This window comes from Marmota flaviventris, chromosome 7 (genome assembly GCF_047511675.1).
Source record: "Marmota flaviventris isolate mMarFla1 chromosome 7, mMarFla1.hap1, whole genome shotgun sequence".
Classification (NCBI taxonomy): Eukaryota; Metazoa; Chordata; class Mammalia; order Rodentia; family Sciuridae; genus Marmota; species Marmota flaviventris.
In genome coordinates, this window is record NC_092504.1 from 58,447,113 (window position 1) to 58,469,593 (window position 22,481).

Below are 22,481 nucleotides of genomic sequence, written 5' to 3' on the forward strand. Positions count from 1 at the left end.
GTAAGCTAATGCACATGTCATTAGTACCAACTCTATTTGCCTCAAGGCAATCTACTCTTATTTTGCTGGCTTCTGATACCAGTTTTAACTGTTTGCATTTTAATAATCAATTTTTTTTTTGCACTGGGGAATAAATCCAGGGCTGCTTTACCACTGAGCTATATTGCCAGTCTTTTTTATTTTGAGACAGAGCATCATTATGTTGTACAGGCTGGCCTTGAACTTGTGATTCTACTGCATCAGTCTCCCAAATCACTCTCAAATATTTTGTTACAATAATGAATATCACACACACACATTATATATATATAAATTAGACCAATGCAGATTAATAAAGTTATCTAAGACAGTGCTTTGCCTCAAAAGTAGAACATGCTCACTCACATAATTTTTTAACACAGATGTCAACACTTCATAGTTACTTTGTGGCATGACTTTTCATTTCACTCTTTCTTTCTTATAAAAGTAGGAAGTGAAAAGCAAGCTAGATCCAGGATGGCACAGGAAGTGTTTGAGTGAATTATTGCATACCAAGATAAAGATATTATCTTTTAACTCATTCATATTTAACACTTTATAGATATGTAGAGACTACCTACAAGGAATATGAATATATTAACTGTAGAACTCAATCAAATGATGATTATAAATTGTTTTAACAATTATTTCTTTAAAAGCTTTTTGAGTCTTTTGATTTGGTACAAATTAACACTTTTAACACTTTTGATCTGAGTTACTTAAGATAGTTTTAAAGGTTTTGTCTTTTCATATCGTGTTAACATTTGTGAATTCATTTAGTCCACTGAAAAGTATTAAATTAAGTCAACTTAACTTAGGCAACTGGGGTTTTTCATCTAACACTAACATTTCATGCTTTCCTTAAGAGTCATCTTAAGAAAACTAAATTATTTCTGTTTTAGTCAGCTTTTTTGAAGCTGCAACTAAAAGTTTATTTGGTGGCTCATGATTTCAGAGGTCTCAGTCCATGGGCACCCGGCTCATTCTTCAGGTATCCAGGTGAGGCAAAAGAGCATTGCAGAAGAATGTGGCAGAGGGAGATGGGTCACAAGATGATCAGAAGGCAGAGACAAACTCCACTTGCCAGATTATATATATATATATATATATATATATATATATATATATATATATATATATATATATTTATACACACACACACATACCCGAAAGGCACGCCCGCCATGACCCACCTCCTCCAGCTACTCCCTTCCTACATTCAGTTACCACTCAGTTAATCCCTCTCAGGGGATTCATTCACTGATTGGGTTCACCCACATGGAACTGCCCACCAAAGCTGCAACCAAAAGTGGAGATGTACATAGAAGATGTGACAGCACCAACAGCACCCAAATCAGCCCAGCCCTCATACCACACAGATCCAATTATGGCCACTGTAAATCCACCATATGGAAAGCTTGAGGGAGAGGCCAGTTGTAATTTCTAAAAAACACAGTACAGGAGGTTCAGACATTCAGTGGAACTTGCTGGTCCCATTGCTGTTTGTGCTCATGATCACAATTTTTTGTTTCTCTCTTCCACATCCTTTCTAGAACTTTCTAATTCTTGGCCATTACTTCAGCTGTAATCTAAGCTGTTTTCTTGGAACAGATGTCCACACCTTCACTACTGAGGCCTCAGAGACATTATTACAGAGAAACATTGAGTTACTTCTCTGAATTCTCTACCCATTATGTAGAGGGCTAGTAATCCTGCCCTTCACTGTCACAGGGATGACCACTATTATAATGCCTTTCCTTGCTGCTGTGACACCACTGTGGAAATCCCAAAGTGACAAAGGGGCAGCTACTTTCAGATTTTGTGGAACCTTTCCTGTATTGCCATGTGCCCCCGTCTACCTACTCTTCAGGATTAAAGATGTCTATACAGCAGATCCTAAAGGTGCCTAGACCTAAAGCATAAATTCTGCAAATGAGTTCATGGAAATTATGTTGAAAGAGGCTGGTAATTGCTTGGCTTATGGACCTGTTTCCCACTTTTTGGAAACAGAACCTATGGATTTAATGTCAGTTTCTGTAAGCTTACAAAAAGGGTGAGATAGTAAATATTTTTGGTTTTACAAATGATCGTGGTCTTTCTTTCAATGACTTTGCTGTCGAAGAGCAAAAACAGCCATAACCAATACAAAAATATAACTCCATGAGGACCTATATCTTAATGCAGTGGTCCCCAAAGACATCAGGGATAATGACTCAGTTATTGCATGTCATCATTTTGCCACCAATTTGCTGACTTGTATGGTCTCCTGGAAGGGCAGGACCATACTAAAATATTAATTGCCCTCAGTCAATCAACCTTGGTGCTAGCCCAGGCTCTTGTAGGATCCATTGACAGCCTCCACCTCTGCCCCCTTGACAGCTCTTTTCTAAAGCCTATTGGAATCAGAAAAGACATCTCAAAAATCAGTATTACTACTTGTCAAAAGGATATAAGTGCAAGGAATTTTAATAAATTTCAAATCTTAGGTGCATGAAGATGACTTCAAAAACAGAGAAAGTGTTATATTTATTACCTCTTTAACACCTTTCTACATTACCCACATTTTCTTCCCTTCTTCCCTCCCTCCTCAACACACTGAGGAACATTTAATAGCAGCAGTCTTCTTTAAGTCTTGATTGGCATCCAAAGAAGAGTAACTGGGGAATAAATATCAACTGACATTTCATTTACTCCTGCATGATAGATCAGTTCCCGTCCTTTATAGATTACTTCTGACATGCAAGGAAATAAGAACAAATTACACAAGCATACATATGTGTTCTTACAGAAATTTCTATCAACTAACATTTTATTTTTTAACCTAAGAAAAATAATATCACACTTTTTAAATGTTCCTCAATTTAGAAGTTTGATAAGATGGTAATTTTTATTTTGTGTTTATTGACTCAATAAAAAGTATATAAAAAGGAAATTATAATGGAAAGAATAAATAAAATATGGTACAATTAAATGTCTAATAAATCCCAAAGAAGATATTGTTAATTTGAGCTATTTTTTAACCTGGCAGATATATGTTGTGTATAAATATGCATATATATTTCTCTCTGTGTGATGATTATATGTAGGTAACTGTAAGCACAGATACAGAAAAATTTTACCAAAAGTAGAAAAAATTATTTGACATTGACATTTCCATAAAACTTGGTAAAACAGATATTATTTGATGCATTAATCAAATGTCATAAAAAGCAGTATTCTTTAAAGTGTAAAGATAAACATCTAAAGTCAGCTCCTTAGACTGACATTGCAGCAACATGGAAAAGCACCCAATGATGGGTCAGTTATATTCCTAGAGAACCAAAGTAACAGGCATCTACATTGGTGAGTCCCTAGATCTTTTCATTCCTGTATTTCCTTCTGCAAGAGGGATCTAGACACAATGTGATACCCAAAATTTGATCCTAGAACAATAAATGAACATTAGTTAAAAAAAAACGGGGGGGGGGGGGGGATTTGTAACAATTGTGCAATTTGAACACAAAGATGTCCCAATGTTAATTTCTGATCTTTGACTGGTGGAGCTTGAAATATAAAAAGTTAAAATTAAATGAATCTTGGCTAAGAGCACATAGCAGATTTCCACACTCTCTTTGCACCTTTTCTGTAAATATAAGCTATTTAAACATTTAAAAGCTTTTTAAAAATGGAAGAGGGAATTAAGCATGTAACTTTCCACAAAAAAATACAAACCTGAGCTGCAGTGATGTTCTGATAATAGCAACAGAGAGGAATATACTTAAATCATTTCAAAAGCAACCCATAGAGAGAGGAGGAGGAATCAGAGATTAGGAAGGTGCATGCAGGACTCTCCTGTCAGGTCACATTCTACTTCTTGGCCTGGACTGGTGGCTGCACATGTGTCATCATTTTATGGTAACTCACTGAATTGTATTTTTTTGTTGTTGTTACACTGCCCTTCAACAAAAGAGAAGTTCTTAAACACAGTCATAGTACTGGTAAATAGTTCTCTATTACAGGTAAAGAATGAAATGAGTATACATAAATAAATTAAATCTGCAAGCATTGAATGGGATCTTGTGTAGGCAAAGATACCCAAGTTATTAAACCACAAGCATAACATTTTCAGAGCTGAGAGAGCATTAGAAATGGCCAAATTCAGCCCTGACAAGTTCTCCATGGAGGCGGCTCTCCAGGTGCTCCTTCAGTGGGAAAGGCAGGACCTGACATCTGTGTCTTAGCAAAGCCCTCAGAGATTCTGATGTAGCCAGATTATATACCACTGAGACATGCAAGGAGGCAAAGTGAAATTTCAGAGGCAGAATGTCCCAGAAATGGCACAAGAGTCATAACCCCTGACCCTGGCCCTCAACTCCACCTGCAGCCCAAGACCCCAGCTAAGACTCCTGAACTCTTACAATTCCATTAGCAAATATCTGTAAGTTCCACCAATCTAAATTATCTTATTTAAGACATGTTTTTTTTTTATCATCACGGATCTGTTTCACCCTAGAAATATCATTATGTTTTCAAAGTAATTAAGTTTCATACTTTTAATACAACAGTTACACAAGTTATTTATTTAATGGGATCATATTTAATGGTAGAGTCACAGAATATCAAAACTGGAGGGCTACTAGCCAGCCTACTCATTTTGTACATGAGGAACCTAATGCCAGAGATAAGAGAAAGTTGTCATGAGTTTCTAGAGATCAATTCTCCTTTTTTCAGGTCAATAAATTAGCCTGGATTTCTTCCCAACACTTATTGTCTGAGGGAGATAAAGTAATATGCACTAAGAAATACCATCAGATTTTGGCTTTGGTTTTTGGATATATAATTCAGTTTGTTGTTGTTTTGTGATCTTTTCTATTGAAGATGATTGTTGCTGATCAGCAGTGTGATGGAACTGAATAGAAGACAATAAAAAAATCATTAACTACTGACAGCCAATCCAGGTACTTTTTAAATGTGAAATTAATTCATAGTAAATGGAAGTAAAATTTAAGAATTTCTTTTAAGGTATAACATTCTTAGGTAGGCAATTATGAGAAAGATAATCATCAGAATGGACAGAGCTACATGATTCATCCACAAGCCCCAAGGTGAGATATCCATGTCCTGCATTAACAAGAATTCTTCACCAGAACATCTGAAATGAAACAGAAAATATAACTTTATTCCTGGCATCTGTGAAATTTTGGTCAATTTATTTGCTTTTCTTTAAAGAAACCTATGGATTAATAATATCTTCAAAATTATCCCTTCACATACAATAGCTATCAGTCATTGTTACTTGATGCTATGCTAAATAACTTGCATATAATTTCTTACTTATCCCTAAAATGTTCCAAAGGGGTATAGATATCATATTCATTTAAGAGGAGGGGAAGAAGGCTTAATTAACTTAGCCAAGTTTACAATCATATTATAAACCAAATTTCTAGTGTAAGTAGAAACCAGATTCATTTGTTTCCAAGTATATAATGCTACCCTCTTCAAAAACCAGAAATAGGCCAGGTGCGATGGCACAAATCTGTAATCCCAGCAGCTCCGAAGCTGAGTCAGGAGGATGGGGAGTTCAAAGCCAGCCTCAGCAACTTAGTAAGGCCCTAAGCAACTAAGTGATTCCCTGTCTCTAAATAAAGTATAAAAGGGCTGGGCCTGTGGTTCAGTGGTTAGTTGCCTCTGGGTTCAATCCATGGTGCCAAAAAAAAAAAAAAAAAAAAAAAAAGCACAAATAATTATCAACTGATCTTTCACTGACTGCTGATGGGGACAACTTGCTCACCCATGAGATAGCCATCCTGAAAAAAAATGGCTAAAAATTCTAAAACCAGAAGGGAGCAAGGGCTTGTGGGCAGAGTCAAGTCTGTCAGTTGTCAGTCTAACACTGTGATGACCATCACAGATACTCAGCTACAGGATGTTACCTGCAGGCACAGAAAAAAGACTCAGACCTTAAGAACCAGCTGAAGCAGGGCAGGATGGAGCATTCCTGCCACATAGAAAAGTACCTGATACTAAAACACATGATGCAGCCACAGTTGTTGCCTGCTGCCATTTTTGTGCATGCTGGCATTTAGCAGTTCCTAAAATAGCCATGCCCTCATTCTGCCTAGAGGAGAGATTCCTCCTTCCTCTTGTGAGGATAGCTCTTTGTGAATAGTTAGGCTGTCGTGGCTTCTGCTTATCTGTTCCCCTGTTTCCAACCACTGCATCCTGCCTAGAAGCCTGATGGTGACTCTGTGTTACAAAGACACCACAGCCAGATCAAACCAAGGTCAAGGGGGCCCAGTAGAGAAAACTCTATTCATAGAGGTTTTACCTGTCAGTAATTCAAAATAGGAACTTGTCTGATTATTACAAATTATTCTATGTTATTTGAACATTCAAAAGGGATTCAGGACATCAGCATTCTCTTTTCTCTCATTAATAGGCACCTGGCCTATTAGCAGCAATAATAGAAAAGTAAAATATTAAAATATAAAACAAGGTCTTTTAATTTTTTAAACCTCTGCATTTCTTTTTTAAGGACATGATGCAGAAATAATATTTACTTCTCAATTGGCTGAAATATGTGTTTCTTTCATTGAAAAACATAGCCACTGTGAGAGAATATTCCATTTCAGAACACATACACACACAAATATATATACACACACACAGGCACACACTCACACATGCACTACATGGCCTTGGATTTTATGTGTCTTCCAATGGCCTGAGCAAAATGAAGGGCCAAAATCTTGGGGGACCATGTTCACTTCATGTATACTATGGCTGCCCTGAAACTTCTTACTAACATGAGCTCAGCTGACATGTAGCACAGAACCCATACACTGAGAGATTAAAACCTTTGCTAAACTGTCAGAACAACCCATTTTCAACTTAAATGGCCTGAAAATTGAGAACTCAAAATTACCCAAAACTCAACTGTAAATTAAAAAGTCAACATGATCTTTTGAAAGGGCCCAAACATTTCTCCACAATAAGTACAATTTTCACTGTACTTATAGCATGTTCATATTGATTAGTGCACAATGACTCAATTTATGAGGGAGAAAATATAGGCTCAGAATGTTTGTTGACCTTGAAAGTTTTCATACCAGCTATAAGCCCAGGGAACTTGCTGTATCTCATTACAGTATTATGTAAACCCCTGATGACACTGGACACAAACTCACATTACATAGTCAGGACACTTATTGCTGGTTGTTGTATTGAGTTCTGGACAGAAGTTTCCTCCCCAAAACTCATTATGCTGCAAAGCCTATGTGACACAAAGAATAAGACATGATGATTTTAAATTTCAAAAACTTTCCAAAGAATTATCACAATGAAATCCTCAAACTTAATCTTTACTAGTCTTTTTTATTTCTGCTTTTTAGTTATATATGACAGTAGAATGTATTTTGATATATTATAAATACATGGAGTATAACTTATTCTAATTAGCATCCTATTCTTGTGGTTATACATGATGCAGAGTTACACTGGTCATGTACTCAAATACAAGGCTAGGGAAGTTATGTCCAATTAATTCTATTGTCCTTCCTATCCCCTCTCCCTCTCTTCTCTTAGCTTCCCTTTGTCTAATCCAATGGACTACTATTCTTCCCCTCCTCACTCTCCTTTGTGGGTTAGCATCCACATATCAGACAGAACATTCAGCTTTTGGTTTGGGGGGATTGGCTTATTGAGCTAAACATGATATTTAAAAGACAAACCAAGCTTCATATTCACAATCTGTCATGGCAAAGTGATTAAAGTTATGAATCAAGAGGTCCAGAGTTGGGATGATGTTTTCAATTAACCAAGAAGAAAGACCTCTTGTTAGATGACCCCATAGCCCTTTCCATCTTCTCTCCCTGTGACCTCTACAGCTTTATAAGTAAAATGATTCATTGTTGGTCATTGAAAACTGAAGACTTATTTTAATGACACTTCTTCTTTTCAATAAAAACACTTACAATGAATGATAGGTGGTAGAATCTTGGTTACACTGTATTAAGACACTGTTTTCTTTGGAGTTGGTTAGCTTGCTAGAGCCAATAGGGCTGAGTGTTACATAACCTTTGTTCCTCTTATAATTTCCCTTTCAACATGATCTACTATTCTGGTCTCCCATCTTCTCATTTCCTTATTGAATGCAAACAATGTTTCACATCATTATTTCTGCTTTACTATGAGATTTATTCTCCCCACCCTTCCTCACCCTCAAAAAACAGGATGATAGAAGGAAACTACAGATGATGCCCTGACCTTGTGCTAATGAAGGCTATTAGGAAATCCTCATTCACTGCTCCTGAAAGGACATTCCTGGGTGGGAGGTGTCCACAGGTCATAGCAGGGAAGGCTGGGTTTTATTTTCACTGTTCCCATCTTGGAGAAACACTCACAGGTGTAGATAAGGACAGCTTACCATAAAGCCATAATATGGAATGCTGAAGTACTGAAGCCAGGGGAACTGAGATCTTCTGGTTCCAAAATACAAAGACACACCTGAAAGAATCTACAGAGAAAAAAGTATGAATTAGAAGAGTCCAGAGATTTCAGGAAAAATTGTTCAGAAGATGCCTTTTGAGATCTCTAGAAACTTCTCCACATTACTGCTGGGAAGAACTCTTGAAATCCTTTGCACTTATTCTAAACATTAACCTTCCTTTACATGTGTAAACCTCTGCCTGGCAAAGGATGTTCATGGTTTTAAGTTAATAAAAATATACTAACATCTATATTATATAGTCCATTTATTTGAAAGATCCTTATTGTCAATACTTTGTACTTAACTTCCTCTGTACCAGTACACAATGGAAGATTAAGAAGTATACTTTTCTCTTGGGAGATCAACTCCAGGACACATGCATACAGATACCCAAATCTGCAGATACTCAAGGCCCTTTATTTCACAATAGCATAGTATTTGTGTGTAATTCCAAGTAAATCCTTCATATTTAAATGTATATATATTCTTTGATTTTAAATTAGCTCCATATTTCTTATAATACCTAGTAGCATAGAAATGCTATGTATGTATTTTATACCATAGATAACTTATACATACTAAATAGTTTAGAGAATAATGAATAAAAAAAGAAAAATTATGCAGACACAGTACTTGTTTTGTAAGTTTTGTTTGTAGTCAATTGCATCTTATAATCCATAAAGTATGTATTTGAAGGGCTGACTGTACTCTATATTCTAATTATATCTCTACCATGTGTTACCTCTAAAAATCTTAGAAATCTAGAAACATATACAGAACATTCCTGAGCAACACATATCCCTCTCTACTTCCATATATCAATAAGTGTTGTTATTTACAAAGTTTGCATGTTGTATCCATGATGTTAATAATAATTTGGGCTTCAGAATTGCAGGTTTCAGGTTACCCAAAGCCTAGAACTGATAAACAGCAGAATGCAGTGTAGTACAGCAAAATACATAGTGAATCTTTTCATTTAAGGCTATAAAAAAGCAGCAGTGTAATGCTGACTCAGGAAGGAATGCTGGAGATGAACTAGAGGGACTGCTAAGGAATCCACATTATACTTGTCCTAACTTGTACAGGGTATGTTGGGATATGCATAGCAATGATAGTGTTGGTGTACCTGCGTATATCAGAATTGACCTAACAAGTGCCTGATACATAACATGGCAATCCTGAGTGAAATGCAATTTCATGACTAGCTTTTAAAATTCTACATGGAAACCTTTAAATAAAAAAAATCAATCAAGTATCAAATAAAACAAAACATTTTATTTTATTGAAGTACATTTTTGTTACAGTAGATGATATAAAAACAAGACATCACTTTTTTAATGATATTCATATTCATATTCATCTCCAAATTCAGAAACAGAAGAACTCAACTTTGGCAATAGTATGTGCTAAGCTATGCTGGAATGGTTAAACCCAAATGAACCCCAATATTATTGGATAACTATAACTCAATAATAAACAATTCTTAATAAGAATATGTGCTCCATAAATGTCATTGAAAGACATCTTTTCCTTCTGTAGGTTGAGCATGTCTGCATCACTGACATAGTAGTGGAGGGAATGTGATAATTTGTTCTGTTTATCTGTTGATTCATCTAAGTGAGGGCAAGATTTAGGAGCATGATAGATTAAGCAACTTTTTTTAAAAGCATAAAACAGAAATATATTAATGTAAGAGATTCTCAGTAACCCACACAACAGGTGACCTAATACTATGGACTTTAGAATTTTCCAATAAATTTTAAAACGTTTTCAAAATGCAAGAGGCATCTGGCTAGACCCCCCTAATACACTTCTCAGGGAGCTTGACTTTCACCTTGGAGAGTAGTGAATCCAACCAAACCACCTCTGCTGCTTACACAGCTGGCAGTTCTCTAACACCAGCATGAAAGGCAGGCAGAGAGCTATGTTTTTTTGTGAGGGAATCAGCCAATTTTTCTGGGTTTTGAAGTCCCAACCTATGAAGGTTTTATATGTCACCAAGAAGTCCCTTTTAAAAGCTCATTAGTAAGTACATGGGGCCAAAGTTAAGTAACTACATTAGAAACTGGCAAAAAAGACTGGATAAGAGGAAGAAGAAAAGTTGCACATTCTCTAATGTAAACTGTATTTTAATATATAACCTCCTTGAAGCATCAGAGACCCATCCCACAATCCTCAAAGCTGGTTTTACATGACAGAAGGTGAAGGGACAAACAAGGGGAAAAATTCTGTCCCAGAGAAGCACAGTTCACACTCACCAGCATAAATGTAAAATAGGTGTCCACAACATTTCCTTGTATAGAGACTTTGCTATAACCTGCTGCTAGAGCCAGGGTCATGGAAATGGATGAAAAACCAAAGATAAGGAGGGTAAAGGTCATGACAAAGAAAGTCTCCGTCCATGGCTTTGATCCTTAAAGAAAAGAATGGATGAGTCCAGCTGGTGTAGCTCCCTGTGTATTTATAAATATTTATTGTGCAAATATCAGGATAATATTAAGCAAACAGTAAGAGAACAAAAATAATCATCCTCTGTCCTAACACCCTGGGTCACCAATTTCATTATTTCCCTCCATATAACTGAGAGGGGGTATCACTAAGTACTCATAGACAAATTGCCACATGACTCTGTGATTGTGAATAGGGCTGCTAAGTTCTTAAAGTAGTTTATAATTATCATGAGCTAATGCTTTGTGTCATATGATCTGAAGATTTGGGAACAACTGAAAAAACACTGATAGGAGTTCAGGGCTCCAGATTCCATGAATAATTCTTATCACATACATATATTTCTAAAATGGAAAGTTTAAGCTCTATCAATGATTCAAACTCTATAGTGGGTTGTTAAAGAAACTTTTGTTGTGTGTGAATGTATGTGTTTGTGTATGTGTTTGTATGTGTGTATCAGTGAAAATTATGGAAACAATAACTCAATGAGTCTAGGGTAAACCCAGAGTATAATTCACAAATGATATTGTCCACTTCATCAAACAAGTAATTTCATTAAATCAATAAACCCCGAAGTCATCATCTTTATCTAATTAGAAAAGTAAACATGAAGAGAATATAAGTGTATAATGATTTCTTATCTCTCTATATATGTCTCTACAGATATTAGAGGTAACACTTCCTATTGATATTTTATCTCTATATTGAAATATATACAGAGAGAGAAAAAAAAAAAACGTAGAAAAAGGCAATAAATATCCTGGCTCCTCTAGCACAGTTTCAAATAATTTTATAAATTTGGACCATATTTGTGTAAAACACACAGCATCTGTATAGTTTTATAAATGGTGATAGGTAAATTACCATTTTATAAGTAGTTTTAATAGTTCAGTTAGGAAAAGTCTAGAAAAGAGTGTCCGCATTAACCAGCTATTTATAAAGTACTCAATAGACACATGCTTTCTCCCTATAGATTGCTTTGCCATTTGGGGAACAAAATTCATGTTTGCAAACAGAAGTTAACTTCTCCACATATCCAAAAGTAAAGACACATTCTCTTTGTCGTGTTACTTACTGGCCATAAAGTATAGTGTATAAATAAATATAAAACTTGTCAATATCATGTCGAGTAGTAAATCAAGCAAAAGACTTCCAAAGAAATAAGATGACACTCTGTAATACCCACTGATGGACACATGTCTATAGAATAAAAACATACACCACACAGGCCAGGTTAGTTTAAAAAGGCACAGCCCAGATAAGATGCTGTTCAGACTCCTGCTGCCACCAGGTCTAACCCTGCAGCTGCCCACAAGCTCTGTGCTCATCCCCCCATGTCCTTCCCCATCGCAGGTGCATCCTCTCTGGGACATCAGCCCCATGCTGTGGACCTCTCTCATGGCAGCACCCTTCCTGCTTCCATCCCCTCTGGCCCCACATCACCCCTCCAGGAACACAGAGTCTGCATTTCCTCACTCTCCTCGGAGCCTCTGCTTTTCCTCTGAGGCTAGCTCACTGCAAAGGGCTAATATCAGTGGTAATAGAGGCTTGGTAAAAGAGGCTTTTCTGGCTTGGCTTGGCACTCACTCGGTGCATGCCTGTAATCCCAGAGGCCCTTGAGGCTGAGACAGGAGGATTGCAAGTTTAAAGCCATCCTCAGCAAAAGAGAGGTGCTAAGCAACTCAGTGAGACTCTGTCTCTAAATAAAACACAAAATGGGCATGGGGAGGTGGCTCAGTGGTCAAAAGCCTTTGAATTCAATCCCCAGTACCCCTCCCCTCCAAAAAAGAAGCTTTTCTTCTTCCCACAAGTGAACTTGTTATACTCATGACAAAGAGAGTCTCCATCCATAGCTTTGATCCTTAAAGAAAAGAAGGGATGAGTACAGCTGGTGTAGCTCCCTGTGTACTTGTGAATATTAATTGTGCCAATATCAGTATAATATTAAGCAAACAATAAAAGAACAAAAGAATCATCCTCTATCCAACATAGATGAAGATCCCAAAACCTCTTTTCAAATCTATTCTTATGTTGAAGCAAGAAAATGATCATGCCTTTCAACAAGATACCCTTGTCAGATACCAAACCTTAATCTTTGCTATTCCTAATGCCTCTCTTTCCAAATTCCAAACTCTTTCACCACTGCCTTCATTCCTTCCCTCTGCGGTGATCCCACTCCGGGCATGTAGGCATGGGCAAATCTCCTCCATCTTTGCAAACTACAATGAACAAAACCATCCTGCCCTTTCCTGTAAGGCTGCCCTCTGGCTCTCTCCATTCTTTGATCCACTCAGGGCTGCGCTTGGCCACATACTTTGTAAACTTCATATCCCATCTCCAATTTGATACTTAACACTTAAATATCTATCAAACTCCTGAATTTTCCTAGAGAGGGGCTTTATGACCTATTACTTTTTCAAAACCAAAGACAATTCTCAATCCTTTTATTCCTCACTTTCTCTGCAAAATTGGGACTTGCTGACCACACCTAAACCTTGATATTTTTTTCCCTTAGTAGCAGACCTCATGTGCTCTTGGTTTTCCACTCCATTGAAGACTGCTTTTTCTCAAATAATATTGGTAAACTATATATACTTCAAAAGCTTGTGTTGTACAGATAGACACAATTTAAATATGACAATTTTAAACATAAGATATGGGAAAGAAATGAGAAGAAAATAAATTTTCCAGTTATCCCCATTATGAAATCCTTGGCCCAATTCTGGATGTGACCAGTTTGCCCACCAGGCTGCAATGCCCCTTCCCTGAACAGAGTCCAACTCACACAAACCGCTTCTTCTGGATCATGAAGAGATCCACTGCCACTGTTCTTCTGCAACACAGGTAGACCATCAGGAAGAAGAGCATCAGTGCTCTGTCAAGAGAAAATGGGAATAAAAGCAGCTCAGTCAAATCAGAGCTCTTAGGTTGGTTTCTTCCCTCAGAACTCCTTCCAGAAGTAATGTAAAATCAAAGACATTAAAAAAGTGGAACTTTTTCATTTAAACAGATAGGAAAGCATCACCCCATCAGGGCTCTCCCTGAGTGTCCTCAGAGGTGCCCTGGTTACTCCACACTATAGTACATATTGAAATTTCTGTGTGGACTGCTGTGCACTGACTTGTATTCACTAAAATTCATATGATAAAGAAATAACCTCCAATGCAATAGTACTGAGAGGTACATTTTTAAATTTTATTTATTTATTTATTTTGTAAGGAAATGACAGTGGAATGCATTACAATTCATATTACACATATAGACCACAATTTTTCATACCTCTGGTTGTATATAAAGTATGCTCAGACTAACCCGTATCTTCATACATGTACTTTGGATAATGATGTCCATCACATTCACCATCATTTCTAACCCTACGTCCCCTCCCTTCTCCTCCCACCCCTCTGCCCTATCTAGAGTTCATCTATTCCTCCCATTCTCCCATCCCTACCCCACTATGAGTCAGTTACCTTATGTCAGAGAAAACATTTGGCACTTGTTTTTTTGAGATTGGTAACTTAAGTAATGAGGTTTAGGCAAGGTCATGAGAGTGGAGCCCCCATGATGGGACCAGTGCCCTGGTAAGAGCAAGAAACCCCAGAAACTCTATGCCATGAGAGATGCAGGGTGATGGCGCCATCTATAGGAAGAGCAGGACCCTCACAGGAGCCTACTGCTGGAAGGGAGCTCTGAACCCAAACTCCCAGACTCTACAACTGAAACAAAACAAAGTTTTGTCCTCTAAGTCCCCCAGTCTGGTGCATTGCTATGACAGCCTGTGCTAACACTTAGGTTATAAAATACTTTCACCTTGAATTTAACTCACAAAAATCCTGAGTATCATTCCTAATGTATGAAGAGAAACTTTAAGTTAAATAGAGCTCCAAAGGGTTAAGGTATTCAATTCAATTTGGTTTTGAAGTGAAGAAACAAAAGAGTAAAGGCATGTGGAAAGAAAATGCCAGAACTACACAAGACCACCAGAAAGCCTGGACACCATCCTTGATTTGGAACAACCACTTTCCTATGGGGTTTCCAAAGTGATAAAAAAAAATCAAACTGATGTTTATTCATAATAAAAATCAATTTGATCACCTGTGTGAAGACTATTAATATGTATATCAGTAAAATAATTGAGGGTTAGCAAGAAAAGTGTTCGGCTAGTTTATATTTCAAGTGAAATAAGTTTATATTTCAAGTGAAATAAGGAGTTTGTCAACATCCTTAAAACATGGGCTTCCCTGCCTAATCAGACACCTAAACTGATATTACTATAAACATGTAAAGAAAGGATATATGTACATCATTTAAATTACTTAAAAAAAGAGAAAGTTTTTCAAATGTAAACACAATTGAACAATTCCAACTACCTTAAAGAGTTTATAGAAAACTTTTTATTCATGCACATGAGAAGGTTCATTTGAAACCTATACATAATCACGCTTTCCCAGCTTATATCCATGTTATAAAAACAGCTATCCTCCCTACAAGCAGTAAGTACACTTTACTTCATTCAGATGTGGGTGTGAATGTGTACTTTCAATTTAAATAAACACTCTATATCACCTCAAATCACCCACTTAAGTCCATCCTTTTCCACAACAGCCTCTCATCAACAGAAAATTATGGTGCAGCCTGGCTTCTCTAGACAGATATTTATCACATCTAAGAAATGAAGAAGTAAGAGTGCAGGTTCTTTTAAATATGAAAGTTCATCAATAATTAAAAAGAATGGAAAATAGTCAGGTCCAAGAATCAAACAGCCAAATAAGTATTAGTACATAGTAAACCTAATATCAAGCTGAAGGTCCATGGGAAAACAATGGGATAGAAGAAAAATTCAATTAAATTTTTTTCTCACATTTAACAATACAGTAATATTCATAAATCCTTTCTAAGACAGAAGATGATTTACTTCATAATAAACAGGTTTTTATCATGAAAAAAGTTTAATGCACTCAATGTTTTTTAAGGTGGCAATTCATGTGCCATGTATAAATAGAGATCAGATTTTTTTTAAATTTTTTATTGTTGGTAGAGATCAGATTTATTTTTATTTATAAATTGACAAACTATATTCATACATTTGTAGGGCACAAAGTAAAGTTATCCTTCAAGAATTCAATGCTAGTTGGGTATGATGGCTCATACCTGTATTCTCAGGCACTCAGGAGGCTGCATCAGGAGGATCACAAATTCAAAGCCAACCTCAGCTATTTAGGGAGGCCCAAATCAACTTAATGAGACTCTGTCTCAAAAAATTAAAAGGACTGAGAAAAAAACGTCCCTAGAGAGTAAAATGTCAAAGAATAATAAAATGAGTCTATTATGGAGATCCATTACTTTTAAAGTTAATATACTTTAATTTTCATCATTTTTATGGTGAGAACATTTGGAGTTTATGCTCAGCAAATTTGAATTCTACACTATTATTTACTGCATTCACTACCCTGTTCAATGTATCTCAATAGAAAGAATATCCTATTCTTCCTGCCTTCTTGAGATTTGTACCTTTGACCTTCACATACTCCATTCTGGCATACACCATTCTACTCTTGTCTTTAAAAGACTAAAAGTGTCAGAATTTACATATAAGCAAGAATATGTGGCTTTTGTCTTTCTCAGTCTGGATCACTTTATTTAGCATAACATTCTCAATTTCGTCTATGGTGTCACAAATGGTAAAATTCCTTTTCCTGTGGCTGAACAGCATTCCCTGGGGCATTCACCCATTTTCCTTATCTGTTTGTTAGCTGACAGATACTTAGATTGATGTCCAAATTGACTGTTGTGCACAGGGCTACAATGAACACTGGAGCGCAGATCCCTCTTCAACTAATTGACTTCAAATATTTTGTGTGAACACCCTGAAGTAGGATTAATAGATCCAATTAAAAAAAAAAAAACCCATCATTTTCCTAATTTGTTTAGCTGTCAAAACAACACATTAAGGCTATAAAGTCAAAGTGCTTCACACTCTACACAGGATTCAAACCCAGTTCCTCAGTTACATAGGTAAGAGGAATTGCTAAGACACCACTTGATTCCAAGAACAGTACTAAACCACTGGCTTTCACAGCAATGTCAAATGAAGGAAGGATATTCCTGCCCAAAGAAAGTTCTAACTACTTGGTTCCAGAGAAGAAGCTGAGACATCATTTTCTTACCCAAACAGTCATCACTAATCACCTGGTCATCCAAAGCAGAGGTAGATGAACCACACACACAGAGGCTACTCTCACAGAGTCCAAATATTCTTTAAAAAGTAGCTAATGATAGTCAAAAATGCAAATTAAAATAAGGTTAGTGTCCAATTTCTCCAGAAAACATCTGAAGAAATGACTACACTCATGTATTTCTCTGACGTTTTTGACCAAAAGCTGTGGTGGTCAGCTTTTCATTTCTTTCAAACTGCAGTTGATGACAGATTCCTCAACACAGTCTTCTTGCTGCACAGTATACATGTTTCATGGCCTCAAAACCCTGTGATTCTTCTGAGCTTTGTTAAGAAACAGCATGTACATAGGGCACAGACACTAACGGTTGTAAAAAAAAAAAAAATTCAGAGATCTCTTCCTGAAGAAGGTAAAAAAGTGACTTAACTCTGGAAAACAGCTGTAATAGTCATCTTTTTGTAAGAAAACACCATCTACTTCAACAAATAGGAAAATCCACTTTAATAAACAAATTTAAATAAAGAATTTTTATGGTTATTTTTCATTCAAAAACAATTTGCCTGTATCCAGAGTTCACTTCAGGCTTTTGGTATGCATCTTGCTGCTCAAACACAGGAGGCTTAATTAAAAACTGACATGTCTTCCTTTTCTTTTCCTTAGTCTTTTCCTTTCCTCCTTCCCTACCTGTGGGGATCAAGATTAACACTGTTTCTCCCCCAGGACGGTTGTCATGTCCTTCAATTCTTGGGTTCAATTCCCAGTACAAAAACAAAAACAAAAACAAAACAAAACAACAAACAAAACACCATCTCATTATTTGGATCAAGATCAGCATCTGGGACAAAGACCAAGCTCCACCATTCTCAACAGTAAAATGGGGATGAGACCACCCACTCCTCTGGCCCTTGGGAGTTAACATTAGCCATAGCTGTCAAGCATGAAGCTCAGTGCCTAGTGAGAAGTGCTTCTGTATATATGAATTGTGATGAGAACCATGAATTCTGGAATGTTGAGAATCTATGTTTAGAACATGAGCCAGCTGTTTAAAATAACACCTAGGAATAAGAGTTTTAAGGGCACATTATGACTGAAACTAGAAAGGAGCACAACACTAATGTAAGTGCTTTCCATGCAGAGTTAGGAACAACTGACTCCCATCCATACATCTTACACTCCCAAATCATACAAACACCAAAATTGAGGAAACTGTCTCACAAACCACCAAAGAAAACAGAGCAAAAGTATATTTCAAAATCAAAAACATCTCAGCATAAAAGGCATTATGAACTGAGTGCAAAAAACCCCACAAAATGGAATAAAATGTTTGTAAATCATATATCTGAAAATGAATGAAAAACCCATAACTATAAAGAATTCCAACCATCATCAACAACAAAACACCCCAAAACCAAAGAATGCAACTTAAAAATTGGCAAAGGACTAAAAACAAACATCTCTCCAAAGATCATGTAGATCACTGTTATTTGAAAACAAAGTAAGTTTTTGTGAGAATGAGAAGATATTGTAACTTTATGTGTTGATGTTAAGAATGTAAAATGCAGTAGGAGAGGCTTTGGCAGGTATTCAAAAAATTACCACATGACCCAGCAATTCCACTGCTGGGTATCTGCCCCAAATGACTGTTGAAAGAAAGATTCAGACAAGTGTGTGCCCACCCATAGCAACATGACTACAATAGCTCAAAGGTGTAAGCAACCCTGATTTTCAGCAATGGATGAGTGGATAAATAAAATGTAGTTTCTACATATATATTATTTGGCTTTAAAAAAAGAATATAACACATGCTACAAATGGAAGAAACTTAAGGACTTTATGCTGAGGAAAATAAGGCAGTCATGAAAAGACAAGTACTGTATGACTTCACATTGATAAGTTTCCTAGAATGGCCACATTCAGAGACAGAAAGTTGCCGATGGTTGCAGAGGTGGCAATAGTGAGTATGGGTAGTTACTCTAAGGTGGGTTGAAGATTGCATCTGAGAAGATAAAGAAAAGGCAGTTGGATGGTGTTGACAGGTGACAACATAAATGGACGTTTTGGCACTAAACTGTGCACTTCAAAATGGTTAGGATATGTCCGTGATGTGTAATTTACACACATACATACATATGTGAAACCGAAAATTAACTCTTCCATTCACATTTCAATACACTATCTGATCCTACCCCATAATAAAACAGCAATGTTTACCCTGTATTGTCAATAATTCAAATTCTGAATGGATTTTCATTAGTTTCATCAAAGTAAGAGCATTTTCACAAAATTGAGATTCAAATTTACTTACCTATTTCGGATTTCAGTACAATCATCTCTCAGCAAAAGGATAATGGTGCCTGTAACCAGTCCCAAAACCAATGTGACAATTATCTTTTCAAAGAGAAAAATGAAAATTAGAAAGAAAAAATTTCAATTACAGGTAAAACTTTTTATTACCTAATCAAATCTCTCCACTGAAATACACACTTTAAATGGATTGGCCAGAGTAACTGGGGAATTATCAGACAGTGGTTATTATTAGAACATTTTCTAAATTAAATTGAGAATGTCAGGATTCTGTGTTTTGGGCACTGACAGGACAAGAGAACAGATGACCTGATGAGATAAGTTTCTTCCAGTGTCTACCAATTTCTGTCCACAAATACCATACAGGGTATCTGTGTGAGGAAGGCATATGAGGGAGATGTTTTGGGAACAAAATAAGAATGCTGACTTAACCTGAATTTTCAACTTTCATGCCAGTGAATGTGCACAGCTTTAAACTTCAAGAGATTCAAATTAAAACAAGATGACTCACTAATTGTGAGAAATAAAGGAAATTTCAGGGCTGTGGATGTAGTTAAGCAATAGACTGCTTGCCTACCATGTGCTAGACCTGGGGTTTGATCCCCATCACTGCAAAGTACAGAAATACATAAAATTTTAATGCCACATCCAAATTCTAAGAATGGAATTTTGAATGATAAGGAAGAAGTGGAATGCACCTAGCTAACATGTGGGGAATCCCCACCTGCACAGGAAAAGTGCATTGTCACTGTCACCAAAGTACTTGGCCAGATGGGGTTACCCAAATCCTCCCATTACCATCTCCGCTCATATTTCTTGTCTTTCTTTCCCAGCCAATGAGGCTTACAGATAACTTGACACACCTGAGCTACCAATTTTTTGCCTTTCCCACCCATCTTCACCTACTCAGACTATATACCTCCCAGAGAAAATGGAACAATATTACATTTCCTCTTAGAATAAAAACTCTCTTAAAGGTGCTTCAGTTGGCAAAAGATTAGGGTTACATTAGAACATATTTTATATAAGGAATTCTTATAATTATATGTGAGTTAAATATAATAATAAAGGAGATAGGAATGTAAAGAAAACTAAATACCTACCAGTTATCCTGCAATAATCAAAGTTTTAAAAAAATATCTCAATATTACAACAGTATCAAGCCATGAACTAATTTGTAATGGATACTTGGCAAAAATGCAGGCAACATGCAAAGAAAGGAACAATGAATTGTAAAGAATAATTTGTAAAAACCAGACTCTGGAAAAATTAGTGAAATGTTTCACCTATGAAATGTCCTTTGCTAATAATACAGAAATTTGGGGTAGGGGGTAGGAATCCATTCCCCTGCTATATCCCTCAAGACCCTCAGAATCTGTTCTTTGTTGCAACTAATCAAGTTTCCAAAATCTATGCTAATGGCTCTACCACCATGCAGCATGCACATCTATGCAAGAGTCTATGCTTTTCCATTGTATAACTGTCAATATATTCAGACTTCAAATTAGACACTCTGTATCCTTCATTTCTCTTGCATTCACACTTCATTTCTTTCACTGACTGAATATTATCACTTGGATATTCCTTAGTTATTTTTAGCCAATTTTCAAATATGTTGACAAAATGATGAATCCATGATAATGCCATGCTTTTACGAAGTTCACATGTATTATATCTTCTTGCATGAAGAAAAACAAAGCCATTGAGTAAACTGAACATTTCACAACAGTGTAGATGAACCTAACTATGAGCTTTTTGTATATGTACAAATGGTCTCTGTTCAAAACAGATCAAGATGAGATATTCTTCAACTATGTCATTCTCCCTTTTTCCAGAAGTATTTAAAGAACACATCTCAAGGTATGGATTGATGGATGTTTGTAGCTTGCACTAAAAAAATTAAAAATTGAATGCATAATATTTAGCAAGAAGAGTGAAGCCGGTGGTATTACTATTCCAGACCTTAAACTATACTACAGAACAATAATAACAAAAACAGCATGGTATTGGCACCAAAACAGACAGGTAGACCAATGGTACAGAAGAGAGGACATAGAGACAAATCCACATAATTATAGCTATCTCATATTAGACAAAGGTGCCAAAAACATATATTGGAGAAAAGATAGCCTCTTCAACAAATGGTGCTGGGAAAACTGAAACTCCACATGTAACACAATGAAATTAAACCCTTATCTCTCACCATGCACAAAACTCAACTCAAAGTGGATCAAGGACCTAGGAATTAAACCAGAGACCTTGTGTCTAATGGAAGAAAAAACAGGCCACATCTTCATTATGTTGTATTAGGCCCCAACTTTCTTAATAAGACTCCTATAGCACAAGAATTAAAACCAAGAATCAATAAATGGGATGCATTCAAGCTAAAAAGCTTCTTCTCAGAAAAAGAAACAATCAGTGAGGTGAATAGAGAGCCTACAGAATCGGAGCAAATCTTTACCACAAGCACATCAGATAGAACACTAACTCTAGGATATATACAGCACTCAAAAACCTTAACACCAAAAAATAAATAAATAATCCAATCAACAAATGAGCCAAGGACCTGAACAGACACTTCTCAAAAGAGGATATACAATCAATCAACAAATATATGAAAAAATATTCATCATCACTAGCAATTAGAAAAATGCAAATCAAAACTACTCTAAGATTTCCACTCACTCCAGTTGGAATGGCAGCTATTAAGAATACAAACAACAGTAAGTCTTGGTGAGGATGTGGGGGAAAAAGGCACACTCATACATTGGGACCACAAATTTATGCAGCCAATATGGAAAGCAGTATAGAGACTCCTTGGAAAACTTGGAATGGAACCACCAGTTGACCCAGCTATTCCACTCTTCCATTTATACCCGAAGGACCTAGAAACAGCATACTACAGGGACATAGCCACATCAATGTTTATAGCAGCATAATTCATAATAGCTAAATTGTGGAGCCAACCCAGATACCCTTCAGTAGATGAATGGATAGGGAAACTTTGGTATATATACACAGTGGAACATTATTCAGCACTAAAAGAGAATAAAATCATGGCATTTGCA

The 22,481-nt window shown here is 36.4% G+C and overlaps 1 protein-coding gene across 1 annotated transcript; it reads right to left on the minus strand.

The window, feature by feature from the left end:
- Positions 1–4,945: 4,945 nt before the first annotated feature.
- On the minus strand, positions 4,946–10,877 carry LOC139706507 (broad substrate specificity ATP-binding cassette transporter ABCG2-like). The gene is made up of 4 exons (XM_071614811.1): positions 10,744–10,877; positions 8,423–8,512; positions 7,185–7,270; positions 4,946–5,149 (listed from the first exon to the last, which is right to left on the minus strand). Exons 1-4 carry the CDS (start codon positions 10,864–10,866, stop codon positions 5,002–5,004), a joined length of 447 nt encoding a protein of 148 aa, XP_071470912.1. The 5' UTR covers positions 10,867–10,877; the 3' UTR covers positions 4,946–5,001.
- Positions 10,878–22,481: the final 11,604 nt, after the last annotated feature.